Source organism: Atractosteus spatula, chromosome 6, assembly GCF_055471065.1.
Source record: "Atractosteus spatula isolate fAtrSpa1 chromosome 6, fAtrSpa1.hap1, whole genome shotgun sequence".
NCBI lineage: Eukaryota > Metazoa > Chordata > Actinopteri > Semionotiformes > Lepisosteidae > Atractosteus > Atractosteus spatula.
Window position 1 is genome coordinate 20,861,236 of NC_142711.1, and position 15,023 is coordinate 20,876,258.

Genomic DNA, 15,023 nt, shown 5'->3' on the forward strand with positions numbered 1-15,023 from the left:
AACAGCTCATTTCAGGTCCTACCATAACATTTCCTCCAGAATATGACTTGGTCAATGCAAAATACCACATTTCTTCTCCAGTCATTCTGTTGTAGATTTGCATGTAAGCTCAGGATCATTGTCTCGTTGCAAAACCCACTTTTTTGGCTCATCTTCAGCTGACGAATGGACAACCCGACATTCTGCTCCAGAATTTGTTGATTCTGTCTACGATGACAAGCCTTCTGGGTTCTGAAGCAGCAAAGAAGCCCAAAACCATGATACTCCCACTACCAGACTTCATGGTCAGGATGAGGTTGTTCTGTTCAAAGTATTTGGTTTTCGCCACACAAAAACAAAATTCTAATTGCTGCCAAGAAGTTCAACTTTTGACTCGTCTATACAGAGAACATTCTTCCAGTCCTGTGGATTGTTGGTGAGATGGGCGGCAAGGACCTTTCATAGACCAATGGTTTATTTCTGGCTCTCTACCAAAGAAAACTATTCCCATGGAGTCTTTTCCTGATGGCTGACACATGAACACTGACATTATCCTCAGTGACAGAGGCCCACAGTTCCTTAGATGTTACCAGGCTGCTCTTGGGCAGATCCTGGCACTATAGCTAAGTCTGATGTGTGAAATGGGTATAAAAGTGTCTAGCATTGAACATATTTCAGGATTTGTCATTTGTACCCCAGTCAATTCTGGATTTCCCTCTTAATTATTGCTATCGAACCCTTAAAATAATCGTTTATTTTATGAAATAGTTACAGCTCTTAAATAGTAACAGAAATTAGCATTAACCCCAAGACAGGTCCTAGGTTTCACTGTCCCTCTTAATTAGGATTAATGATTTAAACGAACAGGGGGGTTTAATTCATGAGCCTTTATGAGTTTAAACAAATCGCTATGTATGATAATTATGGGAGAATCCGACAGTGGAAATCTCACCTGTTTCTGTACATCGGTAACTTATCAACATTCAAAAGCTGCGCAGGACACTATTTTAAATTCAATTTGAAACGACACAAATAAAAGATCTCCGATACTAAGTGCAAATAACGGTTAAAACCAAGAAATCTGTCTTAATCCTTCTACATAAGAGCTCGGCTGTAACAAAATAAAACAGCAGTACAGTGGTACTCCTGGATGCCATCTCAAAAGATGCGGTCCATTATGTACAGTCATGCTTGAAAGTTTATCAAGGTGGTCATTATTTTAGATATTACAGACATATATGAACCTGAACTCTTAATGAATATATAGAATGAACATCCTAAATAAAGACTTCCCACACATAAAAATGGGATTTGAATGCGTAGATTATTAGACTGTGATATTTTACAAATCACCAGATATTCTTGTGTGCAAAAGTAATTGAACCCTTTTCAGTCAATAACTTGTGGCACCTCCATTAGCAGCAATAACTTCACACAGTCGCCTCCTATAACCAATTATCAGTCTCTGACATCTTGCTGGAGGGAGTTTTCCCCCACTCGTCTTTACAAAACTGTGCCAGCTCTGTGAGGCTTGAAGCATGTCTTGCATGAACAGCCCTCTTCAGGTCCTGCCACAGCATTTCAACAGGATTCAATGTCAGGGCTTTGGCTTGGCCATTCCAGGACTCTGAACCTCTTCTTCCTAAGCCATTCTTCAGTGGACGTACTTGAAAGTTTAGGATCGTTGTCTTGTTGAAACACCCACTTTGTGCCCAGCTTAAATTTTCGACCTGATGGCCTGACATTCTTCTCAAGAACTCCTTGATTGTTCTCAGAATTCATGATTCCCTCAATGATGTCAAGTTGCTCAGGGCCAGAGTAAGAAAAACAGCCCCCATCAAGGACACTTCCACCACCATGCTCGACAGCAGGCATAAGGTTTTGTTGGTGGTAGGCTGTGTTGGCTCTTCACCAAACATGGGCCCTCTTGTTGTGCCTGAAAAGTTCAATTGTGGACGCATCTGTCCAGAGAACAGACTTCCAGAACTCTCCAGGTTTGTCCAGGTGGTCTCTGGCAAACTTCAGACGGGCAGCTTTGTTCTTTTTTGACAGAAAAGGCTTCTTCCTGGTGACCTTTCCATAGATGGCATTTCTGTTCAAGGTTCTTCTTATTGTTGATCTGTGCACCACTACTCCAGAGGCAGCTAGTAGACCTCTGGATGTTATTTTAGGATAACCTTTTAACTCTTTTATTCTTCTCCTTGTGGCCCTGGGTGAAATATTAGGAAGACGTTCACTTCTTGGCAGGGTTGCCATTGTTTTAAATGCCCTCCACTTGTATACTATTTGCTTCACAGTGGATTTATGGAGTCCAAATCTTTTTGAAATGGCTTTATAACCTTGTCCAGATTGATGAGCATCCACTACTTTTTCCTCAGTTCTGCTGATATTTCCTTAGTCCCAGGCATGATGCTAGACTCGTAGGAGGAGTAACTGACCTGCTTTATTTGCAAGTATTTATGTTTGCTCCTCCCTAACACATCATTTCATATCTTTAACTTCATTCGTTATCTCGGTTCATTGGTTAACACTCGTATCATTGACCCACCTGCTCCTGCTTTACCTTGATGTAAGTCATAGAACTAAGGGTTCACTTATTTGTGCACCATTATGTATACTGTGTATATTATTTTGCTGCATGGACATTTTCTTTCAAAACACTCAAATTGGTGAATAATTATACTTTATTTCAATTAGGATGTGACAAATTCTAATTAAATATGAATTTTGTGGTTAAAAAAACATAAAATCTCAAATCATGAAAAGGGTTCACAAACGTGTTTCAGACGTGAAGGAAGTAAGGAAACAGTAAGACAGAAGTAAAGGAGATTGTTGTTTTATATAGCAGTTGCTTTTTTAGCCAGAAAAATAGATGTATTACTTGAAAGAGTAGACTTCATAAAATTATATGTTACATTGCAAACCGTATCATACTTCTGCATAGAACCAGGAGTGCTTTCAACTGAGAAGGTCAATTACTCATCAGTAATGTGATATCGTGCTGCTACTCTTTGACATGATCAGATCCATATGTGCTTGCTGCTCTGAGGACTATTACTATGTTTTTAACACTTAAATGCTCCTGATTGTTATTGTAGATGGTGCCAAAACCCAATAACCTAATCCTTACAGTGAGATGAGAACTGGAACAATTTAAATACATATCCGATCAGTCCACTGAAAAACATGTTTATGAAGAACGGGAGTCCATAATTAAGTATGCGATGAAAAATCTCTCACACTTCACACATTCTCTCACCAGAAGGAATAACAAAGCTGGTCAACATCTTATAGAAAGTGCTCATCTTAAAACCTAAAACATCCAGCTACATCTTCCAGGTCTTTTCAGTAAAACCAAATGTGTAAGTGAACTAGATATGTACAATTCCAAAGGAAGAAGACAAAATTTCAAAACACATACAAGATCCAAAAATACTGACTATACTAAGCTTGCGGTTGAAACTAAGAAGTCTTTGGACACATTATTAGAAGAGTGTTATTCCCAAGAGAGTTGCCAGAAAAAACAATTCAGATATATCTATTTCACATAGCTTACCCGTAATTTGTAAGAACCACTCAAATCCTAGTACAAAATAAAAAGTACAAGAAATACAATTTAACAAGTATTATTTTACACACTACATAATGAAAGACAAGCAAAAAATTCAAGTAGAAAAACCCTTGTTTTGACATGATGTCACTTAATAATGATGAAGACCATTCTATTTAAAATATAAATTCTGTAGAAAATGTTTTCCAAGGTTCTTGAAGCCAGATGTTATCAAAAAACCCTACTGTTACAATATAATTGAATATAAAACCATGTCCAATATCTAAGTGCTACTTCGTGTTACATCATGGTTGAACGGTCTCACTTTCTTTGCTAAAAAACAAACCATTTCTAAATTTACCTTTCTATGTTATTTTTTTTCAAAAAGACAAGGGAGTTCTCTTCCTCTTGCACAGAAATGGAAAGTCATCAGGGAAGAAAAACTCATTTCTGTTGGGTGATTTTTCTATTTCATTCCAGTGTGATGCTGTTATCCCCTCTGAGTGACCTCGAGCATGACTTTCCACCTGTTTCATGAAATAGCTTGTGATTACTACTAATAAAATCTTACCCAGAAAGCGTTCTAAAATTTCCTTTTTATTTCCTTAACCCTTGTCCTAACCTCAACCATAATTAACAAGTATTATGAGAAAAAAGAAAATTGCAGGTCATTATCACGATAATTACAAGGAAATTCCTGCAATAACTGCCAAAAACTGGTAATAGAAAGCAGGGTCAAACAAACTGCATCTTTATTTTTCTAAAGTCAAAAATGTTTGTTAGAAGTTCAGTTATGAAATATTTAATTAAAAAACAGAACCAAAAGCATGCCACACTGAGAGCCCAGACCCTTGTGACAACACACCACCAACAAACCACAGTGAGCTTCACCAGGTCTCTTCTGTCCTCTGCACCATTTTGAATGAATACAATAATACAGTCACATCTTGGTGTTTGAATATTGACTGTTTTCATTAAAATTATCCCACCAAGAAAATACCACTTTCAGATGTCACATCTCATTTCCAAAAGTGTTCTGGGAAACAGGCAGCCCAGAGCAATTAAGATTTCAACACAAAGCAACAAAGTATACATTCATACTTGGCACAAAGGAAGTAAGGCAGAAAATCGCTAAAGGAGGAAGAAAAAAAAGGTAGAAAAACAAGGTGCTGGTTTTAGTTGGAAAAACCTTTGTACATTTTAGAAGCATTTTAACATGGCTGTCTTGAGCTTAAAGCTCTTTGGACTCTGTATGTTATGTAAATTTCATATGTTACATATTACATTTAAGGCATTGGCTTTTTATCAACAAAGAGCTTAAATTTCAATCAAAAACTGGCTATACAATTCGTCGAAATCAAAGCCACTTAACATGACATAAATTGAAGAAGCTGATATATTTGTACAGATGGTAATCTACAGTTAAGGCATATAATTAATATTTTTTTAAAAGGGAAACACAAATGATTTCATTAGGAATTGCTCACAACTTTTACAGCCGAAAAGCACTTTCACGGTCCTTGAAACTCAAATGTAAGTCAAAATTACATTTCAAATTGCTAATTCTACAATTGGTTTTACAGATGAGGATTAGGATCATTTTAGTTGTCCCCAGACAATTCTCTGTGGAGTTCTTCCCAGAATGCACGACTACAACCTAGATAGGATGGCAGTTCATCACAGGACATGCACACTGGGAAAAGTTTGACAGAGGAAATTCACTCCACCAGTATGTCTTAGGAGTGTGTTAGGAAATCAGAGCACCAAGATTAAAGACATGAACAAAGGAAGAAATATAAACTCCACACTGAACCCAAGAACACCGAACTGAACACAATGCCTCCCCTATGCTCCTCAACAAGTTATGTTCATGTACTTGTTCTTTAGCCGTAAAAATTTGCATCAGTGAGAATCGACACAGCTCAAAAAAGTTCGACAGGTGGCACTTGTATTGCCTTAGATGTTACTGAAATAGTGGTTTTATTCAATGTGTTTTTTTTCTTGTTCCAATATTAGTTATATTTCTTGAGAACAGAACAAAAAATACGTAGCCAGCCATCATTTTAAAATGTTACGTGTCTATACAGTACTTTTTTCTGAAAAGGAGACTACTCTAGATGTCATAAATGAAGCCAGTTTTTTAATGTCCCTGGTGTCGTAGAAATTCTCATTTCATAAAGAGACCACAAACTAATCAAAACAACTGAAACAGTTAATATTCCAATTTGCCACAAAGTGAAGCCTTAAAGTACTGTAGTTGCATGGGATTGTCAGACAATTGGTTACAGTACTGAACACCACAGACATCTGCGGTACTTTGAGGATTCACTACGCCACCTGGCAAGTTGTACAGAATAGTGCTGTCCCGTACCAGATTATCAAAAAGAAACCTCAGAAAGCCATGACGAGCTGCTGTCCATGAAACTGTGGTGCCTACAGTGATATAGCGACTGACATCTCGCATCTTGTATCTGTTGTTTGGGCTGCTTTGCAAGTGATGTTTATTTTATATCACGGGTGGTCGTGGCCTAAATTGATCTTTTTTCACTTCTGTTCCAAAATGTCGGCTGAAGATATTGTCAGAACTCCCTGTTCTACTTTACTGGATTTTGGCATTTTAATTTTTTTCTTCTCCTATAACTCTTCTATTAGTCACTGCGTATTCAAGCTATTCATCATGTGAAGTTATTTCAGCATATTGCTTTGGACAGAAGCTGGTCTGTGTGCAACCTTATGTTCTAGTTTAATTTAGGTTTTTGTAATTTTATCCACAATAACACATTCTTTCAATAAACTATGCCATTGCAATCTCCTTCTCTTTTCAAAACCCTTGTGTTTGTGTTTTTTAGAAGCCTAATTATGTCATGGTCTCAACATTTGAGCTAATACATTCGGTAGATCTGGTTTCAAGACGAGACCGGGAGTTTGGGAAAAGATCACGAAGATTAACTTCTGCCTTTGACTAAAATACAGCATGAAGTCACAGTCTGAAAAATGATTGCGATTAATCATGGCTACTGAATACAATCCATTCAACTAATCACGATTAAGTTAATGGATGAGTCACTGTCAAATGGGGAATACTAACTATGGTCCTTAAGGATACAGCCAAAACATCCAAGCCTACATGCTTCTGGAAGAAAACGATCACACTGTTACTGCATCACAGTCTCAGAAGAATGACAAGTTTTACATTTCAGATTGATTAAACATAATTGGTACTTAAAGTGCAAATCAAAAACAGTTTTGTTTAAAAAATAACATCCTTCACAAATTTGCTTTATAGAACAGAAGGGATATTCCAGTATTATAATTCATGTATCATACCTTGAAAATTACTTCAATGTGATCATTACTACTGCCTTGGCAATGATGCATCTCCATTTTATGAACCCCAACAGTACTCTTTTTGATTTTAAAATCTTTATCCGGGTAATCATTCTGAAATCTGGAATTTCAAATGTTATTAATAGTAAGGTAAGACCTAATTGTGGACAAGAAAATTAACCATATCTGGCCATAACCCAGATGCCACCATAAAAAAACTGTTAAAAAAACAAAAACTGCTCATTACAGCACAGTTTAATTGAAAATTGAAGGTTGCGATCAAGTAATTGAGGGTAGCAAGTCCATGGAAGATTAATGGATTCATCTAAATGCTTTCAGATGGTGTTCACCATAAATCATCATCATATGAAAATTGCCTGATAGACAACAAAGATCTAAATTTCAGCAGCTGATAGTTTTTCCTGCATTAGAAAAAAAAATTGCAACTGAACATTAACTTAGGAAAGAAAACCTGTTAAGAGGTTTCAAACTATTTTCCATTTTTATTTTCAAAACCCACAACATATAACTCAATTACGTTCAAGAATACACTACCACGCTAGTAAGAAATATGGCACTGCATCCTAAGCTTCACAGCTTGAAACACTGCAATTCGCTTCTGCCCTTAAGTTGGTGCAACAGCACAGCAAACACTCAGCTAACAGTGGTGCGTAGAACCCAGTAGTCACATTGCCTTTTGAAAAACTGTCTGACCAGCTGGAAATAAACTTTATAATCTAAAAACGAAGAACGGACACTCACCACGAAACGAACCACAGAGGTTTATTGTCATTCTATTTTTATGCTGCAATGTAGATGCCAGTTTTCGGATTCTGAATTGTTAAAAAGCATTTCTCCATTAATACGTAACCTTCCTCTGAGATTCACCAGCAGTCACATATTTTTAGAAAGATTGAGACGGACCACCTAGGTGCTGCAGTCCACATATTCTGAAATCTGATTAGATGCAGATGAGCATCTCCCAGAAAGGACATTGTTGTACTATTAGATTCATCTGTGAAAGCAGTAAAGCACTTGTCCTGGGCTGCCCAGTCCTGGCCCTGGCAGGGCAGTGTGCATGCTGTACACTTTGGGCTTTAAACAGCCTGATTCAATTCATTATTGGCTTACGTGGACCATTTCAATGTGTGCTGGTGCAATACAATAAATATGCAGACACAGTGTCCTTCCACAACCAGGACCCCTGAGGAACTCCCTGAAGAATAAACCACCTTGGAGACCTTCACGATCACAGAAGAGCCCACCTTGCATTCTGCTGGCAACAACAGCACAGAACTCGTATCTTAAGTCCTGGGAAAAAACGGGCGAGAATCTGGTCCAACTGGTCAGGGAATCAGCTCAGACCGCTCACGAAGAACTTAAAAAGAAAACCATAAGACCCTGAGGCCCTCCGGGTCCAGATTGTGTCTCACGGTCTCGTGAGAGAACACGCTGGCTTGTTCTTCGAACGAGAACAGTTTTAGTTGGAAACGCAGAAACGGGCTTGGATGGCTGTAAGTGCCCGACGGGGCTATTCGCAGGGCCAGAAAACGGGGGAGGCGGGGCCCGGTCTGTCTGACGGCGACAAAGACTGCCAGACTGCAAAGGTTCAGCCAGGATCTCAGAGAGGCCGTGGTCAAGCGAAGGGAAAGGGGTAAGTGCTTCTGTTCGCCAGCACCTCTGGAAGAATGTGTGGTATGTCAGTGGTGAACAATTGTGGTGGGGCAGGGGAAAAAAAAAGGCCGAAATGTAGTTATCTTGGCAAGGTCAGCAAGAACGTGAGTGAGGAGCACGATTAGGAACACAGTCCATTCTCATTGGGATTGCCAGATGTAAGTTTTGAAATGAATGAAACAATTCAGCACTAAAGCACACAGTTCCTCGGGTTGTACAACCCCTTTGGGTCCACTACTCTACTACTAGAGACGAGGACAGGCAATGGGTCTTTCACCAAGGACATCAGGAGACAACTGCACAAAAGGGCTGGGATAAAAAATTACTTTGTTGCCAACACAGAAAGCTCAATCACAACAGAGAAGGATTGTTTTGTTTGGTTTATGTAAAGATTCACATTTAAAAATGTTCAAGACTAAAATGTTTAAAAAGAGAACTGTTAGTGTGTCACAATGGTTGCTATATTGCTACTACAACCAATGCATCAGATCTAGCTTCTTGACATCATCAATACATTAAAAAAATGTTTCTGGCAGCAATAAGCTACATTATTGGATCACAAAAACATAACCTTTGCCTCTAATTTAACACTGTGGGTGATGGAATGATATATGATTACCAGAGGCTCTTTGTTCTTGACCAGTCGGATAATCTTCACTGAATCTTCATCATCATCAATATCGTCTGGCAAAGGCGGCAGCTCGGGGTCGTAACTTTTCTGGGCCACTGTGTCGTGAACGGAGAGCAAACTCTGAAGGGAGAAAAAGGCTGCAGTTAATACTATTGGCCTGATTCACAGGCTCTGAAGACACAGCAATTAAGTTGGAGAGAGAATAAACCAAAGTGAATCCTGCATAATCGTACAAATGTGTTTATGTTTTTTAAAAAAAGGACGAAGTTTCATCGTATGAGGCTCAAAAACGAAACGTTTAAAGTTGATAAACCTTTTACAAAGGCTTTGCTCTATCGTAGCACCTAAGCATTTTTAAATTAAACTACCGATATCAATGATCTCTACAACCACTGACAACCAATTTCACAGAGAAACACTGAAATGGAAAGCTGGAGTGTTACAGGGGCACGGCGTGTAGCTGAAAGAGGAGAAAGCAAGGAGTGGATCACTCATGAATAAAGTTGTCTGACAGAAATTTATTTATACTGGCTCACAATGACCTTTGACGAATTTGGCTGGGACTCTAGTTCTCTAGCTGGTTCTAGAAAGGACCTTCACTGAATTTGATGTCCCAAACAATGGAGACTCAATATTCTCACAAAAATACAGACATCGCCCACACACAAAAAAAAAAAATCTCTTGGTATAACAATCAGCTCAGGTCAGCATTCTCAAATGATTTACAGGGTAGAAATTTTTAGCCATATCCCATAAGGTTACATATATTTACGCAGATTTAGCCCTGAATAGCAATCTCAACTATTGTGGAACATTTTAAAAAATCAGCAAAATTAACAATTTGCATTGTCCCACAGCACTTTGCAGCACAAAAACCTAAAAAGAAACAACAGATTTATTATGTGAGGGGTGCACTATATCATTCAAGATGTTTCTAAAAGGGAACAGATGATGGGCTGAAAAATGACTGGCACGCGATTCCAAACACCCAGTAGGGATCCAGAGTGCGAAAATTCAACCATTATAAAAGTTAGTCCCATCAATCGGATTTCTAAGCCAATCTTTCTGAGCATCTGCAAATAACACTGAGGCAGTATTAGCTTTGTGAGATTTATTTTCTTCTTAGAACAGATTAATTTCAAAGGCTGAATTTAAGAGAAACCTCCGTCGGAGCGTGATTCTTTCTGGACGGAGAAAGTCTGACTATAAATATTTTCAGAAGTGCAGCTCAAAGACTTTTTTTAAGGAAATGGTTAAATGTGGAGATGTATTAAAAAGCTCAAGTTTCTAAAAACAGTGCATATGAAAGTAATCCTCTATCGGGGCTTTTTTTTTCTCCCCTACCAGAGAAGTCTGTACTGCTGCTGAACAAACAAAATTCTTCTAAATGGACCCCTGGTGATGCTCCAGTGTTATTCAACACGCTTGGTTCAATATTTAACTGCAATTAGCCTTCCGAGAAACGCCAATCACGCATTTTGCCTTTCAACAGCTCAGTCCCAGGGCTCAGGCAGAACAGTGGCGAACACACAATACAACCTCCACTGCAACAGCAAGACCTCACATCCACATGGCGCTGCTCAAGGGCCTTTCCGATTAACCTTCTGCGAGTTCTTTTCCTGAAGTCTGGAAGAATCACGTCTCATATCCTGAAGGAAATGTCCATTTCTTATCGTTTGTCTTTTTTTTTCTAACCCCTTCCTCATCCCCACGTCCCCCGATGACAGATTACAGCACGTGCATTAATAGCTCCTAAAAGCCGAAAACCAGCCTCCCACCCCCAAAAAACTCGCTGAACCATTTAATAGACTGCACATGGAGCACACTTGCCCAATGGCTGGAGCCTAGTTACGTCCTACCAACATGGAGAGAGACAAGCGTGTCAGAATACTTGTGAGCCGTTGACGGCTGTTTTTTGTGTGCATTTCCTATGCAAAACGATGCATTCAGAAAAGAAAAAACAAATTAAGACGCCAGCCAGGGATATTGTTTTCTCTATTTGCAGAATTTGCGGATTTAAAAAAAAAACATTCTTATAGTTTGAATCGTTGATTTAGAGTGCGGTTTTTAAATGCTTGGTAGCTTCACAAAACTAAACTAAGTTACTCACGAGAAAGGGAAAGTGTGATTAGTGCACTGAAACAAACAACAGTTGGGAAAGCAGACAACAACAGTCTCGGTCTCAGAAACGTTGAGGTCAATTTATACAAATGTTTTACCAACTGAGTTTTTGCATCAGATAATGATCATCTGGCCGTATCTTGACACTGATGACACAATGCAAAACAGATGGCCTGCATTTTACCACTAGGAACCTAAGTTTACTCCCTAGACTCCAAATTTAGTGACTGAAATTTGTAAAAGTAATTCAGACATTCAGAATAAAGAATGTTGGAGACTGATGTTGAATTTACCTACAAAATGTGCAACATACCTTTCAGTACACATGGGTGGAATCATTGCTAATCATGTGACAATTACTTGAAAAAAATGTATTTCAGTAGGAATAAATCTCTTAGTAACAGACTGTCTCAAAATGGACACTTTCATCATTATCAATATTATTATTATTATAGTAAATAGGTGACTAAAGCTGAAATCTGTTTTTTCATGTGAGTTATAAAAAAAATCTTTAAACACTGACTTATTTCCAGTCCCGTAAATGGCTCATTTGAACTATAATGAGCGATTCTATTACAATCACACAGAGCAACCATTCAAGAACACCCATCTGCTTGCATTTTGTGTGATAGCAATGTAGAAGGCTCCTGTATCAAGAGCCTGTCCAGAGAGATATTAAGCTGTTTGAGGGTATTTTCATACATATCACAGAACCCCAACATCCCCACATACACCCCTGTTTTTCAGGATTCATTTTCCAAATTTTCATATTAGGAGACCATTTTATTACACCACAGATGTAACTCGGTTGTGACCTTTTTTCTAAATAAACTTTTCTCCTCCAACGAAATGGTTTTGGTTCCTGACGATATTAAACTTACAGAGAGCTGTTTCAGAGTTGCAAAGGTTTGCCTTCCAGCCTGGGCAGGAAGTCATCTAGCAGCTGCTAACTGTACAAACTGTCAGCACCATCATCCGTGTAGAAAAAGGAGAAGCTACAAACCAGGTGAAGACCTTTATTTTATTTGGATAAGAAATTTGTCAAATAGCAGTTATTGCAGTCAATAATTTACTGCTTTTACCCCCCAAAGAGCACAAAATTGAATTTGTATGTTAGTAATGTCATGTGTTGGCTCTTTGTGTGCAAGCAAGAAAGTTTGAGGGCTGTTAGAGACTACTGTAGAACCAAAATTTGATCATGATAAAAGTGTCATTTGCAGGCAGGGCTTGGACAATCGCATTTGGGTACCGTGACCAACGGAAAAAGTTCTGCATTCCCACAAACTTCAGCAGGCATAACAACCTGCCACTCACAACTGGCAGCCCACTGAAGCTAAGCAGGTGTGAGCCTGGTCAGTACCTGGATGTAAGACCCCCTGGAAAAGCTAAGGTTGCTGCTGCAAGAGGTGTTAGTGGGGCCAGCAGGGGGCGCTCACCCTGCAGTCTGTGTGGGTCCTAATACCCCAGTATAGAAACAGGGACACTATACTGTAAAAAGGCGCCATCCTTGGGATGAGACGTAAAACCAAGGTCCTGACTCTCTGTGGTCATTAAAAATCCCAGGGTGTTACCCTGGCATCCTGGCCAAATTTCCCATTGGCCCTTACCAATCATGGCCTCCTAATAATCCCATCTATAAATTGGCTTCATCACTCTGTTCTCCTCCCCACTAATAGCTGGTGTGTGGTGAGCATTCTGGTGCACTATGGCTGCCGTCGCATCATCCAGGTGGGGCTCCACACGTGTTGGAGGGGAGTCCCCATTACCTGTAAAGTGCTTTTAGTTGATGGTCCAGAAAAGTACTATATAAGTGTAAGCAATTATTATTATAAAATGTAGGAACCAATAAACATTTGATACCTAAACAAAAATAAATTCACACAATTTTAAAAGCGGTCTTTCAGCAGAAGGCCTGCAGGTCATTTCTGACATAATACACGGACAGCCAGACTCCATCTTTACTAACCGCCACCAAACCCAGCTCCTGAGTTAATAATTGAAAAGGAGCTAAAGGAACTTATAAAACTTCAAGAGACTGAAGAATTGGCAAATCTAGCATTAAGCAAGATATGACAGGCTTTAGCAAAGGAAGGTGATAACCCATTTGTCTTTGTCCATGTTGAGACTGATGGCTCTGGTCGGCGGGGGCACACAGCGCCATCCGGACCAGGCAGGGCAGCAGCAGCCTCAGCACTGGCCTAAATCAGACACGCTCCATGTGCAACAACCGCCTTGGAAACCAACTGAAGAACAAGACTACCGGTTTGGTCCTTTCAGGAATCCTACCCGCAGCAGGAAAGTTAAACTGCAAATGATAATCAACATAAGCGATCAAGGCTTAGTGCTGTCCCAGAGAAGGCTTTTCACGGCAAGGACAATCTAGACAGGCAAAATTAAGTCGTTTTGGCAAAAGGATCCACAGAAATTCAAAATCAATTCAACTAGAAAGGAGGGGGAGAAACCAGAAAAAAAAATACAAGAAAAATACTTGCTTTGAAGTTAAGTCAACACATAAATAAAAAGGAAAAACAAAACATAGAAGGACCAGGTAATTAAGTCCTTAAAATCAAAATGCTAAGGATTTTAAAAACTGCATTAGATGCAAGTTACCACATTACCAAGCGATCATGACGTAACTGGAATCAGAGAAACATGGCTAATGGAGAGAACTAGTGACAAAAACCACCACACATGGATGCATGGAGTTTGGGAGAGACGGGAAAGATGGAAAAGTGGAGGGTAGGCCTGTACAGCAAAAAGTGTATTTGACACAGAAACTGAACCTCGCAGAATAAGGAGTCTCAGAATCTCTGGATCAGAGTTATGAAAAAATATTCAATGGCATAGTGTAAGATGTATGCTGCAGATTCAATTATTAACTGTAATTAAAATTGATAAGATTAAAAAAAATTGTAAAGACGTAGTTTTGTGGGGTACTTCAACTTTCCTCACATAGACTGTAAAGAAGAAATGTAGAACTGTATAGTAGAAACCAAAACAGTTGGCATAAGTCTATTTTTTGTCAGAGGTTATGAAAAGGGGAACTATTGCATTGATATATTATAAAGATACAGTGAGGCAAAAAAAATGAGAGAAACATTAAGGGATGAATCAAAATCAGAGTTTTAGATGAACAGAACAGATTCACCTCCAGATTAAGTAATTAAAAGACTTGAATGTTTATAGTCACCTAAAAGATTTAACAAATCAATTAGGAAAAATATAAGGAGAAAGAATGCACTCCACAAGATGATTAAAAACAGATTTTTTTATATTCCTTTTCTGGATCCTAAGCACAAGGTATCAAATCATAAACCGGGCTTTTAATTTATAAACTTTCAAAGATATGACAAAATGTTTGAGGGGACATCATTCCAGGTGGAAACTGCCTCTGCAGTTCTTTGGTACAAAAAGGTTAAAAAGAATGTTTGCAAAGCCAAGACAGAGAGGAAAAAAATGGAGAATAATATAGATAGTGAAAGTATTTATCATTATTACACAGCAAAAGAACAGTGAAAGATGAAGAAAAATGAAATGGATAATGATGGGAAACATTTACATGATGAAGGAAAATGGCTGATGTACGAAATGAATAGTTTACCCAGGTGTTCAACAACGAAGAAATCAATATGCCTTAAGCTGTGGAAGGGCCTGATGGGATTCTACCAATTGTACTTCAGGAAACAAGAGATTTGATTCACAGACAGTTAGCAAAACTCTTCCAACAGTCACTCATGACAG

The 15,023-nt window shown here is 38.7% G+C and overlaps 1 protein-coding gene across 2 annotated transcripts in view; it reads right to left on the bottom strand.

Annotated features, from left to right (window-relative positions):
* The window catches only part of mpp7a (MAGUK p55 scaffold protein 7a), a 141,484-nt gene that overhangs the window by 45,590 nt on the left and 80,871 nt on the right, over positions 1–15,023 (bottom strand). For both annotated transcript variants that reach the window (XM_088918544.1, XM_088918545.1), the window contains one exon: positions 9,150–9,281. In XM_088918544.1, the coding sequence (XP_088774670.1) occupies positions 9,150–9,281 (132 nt within the window). The remainder of the gene's footprint in view (positions 1–9,149; positions 9,282–15,023) is intronic.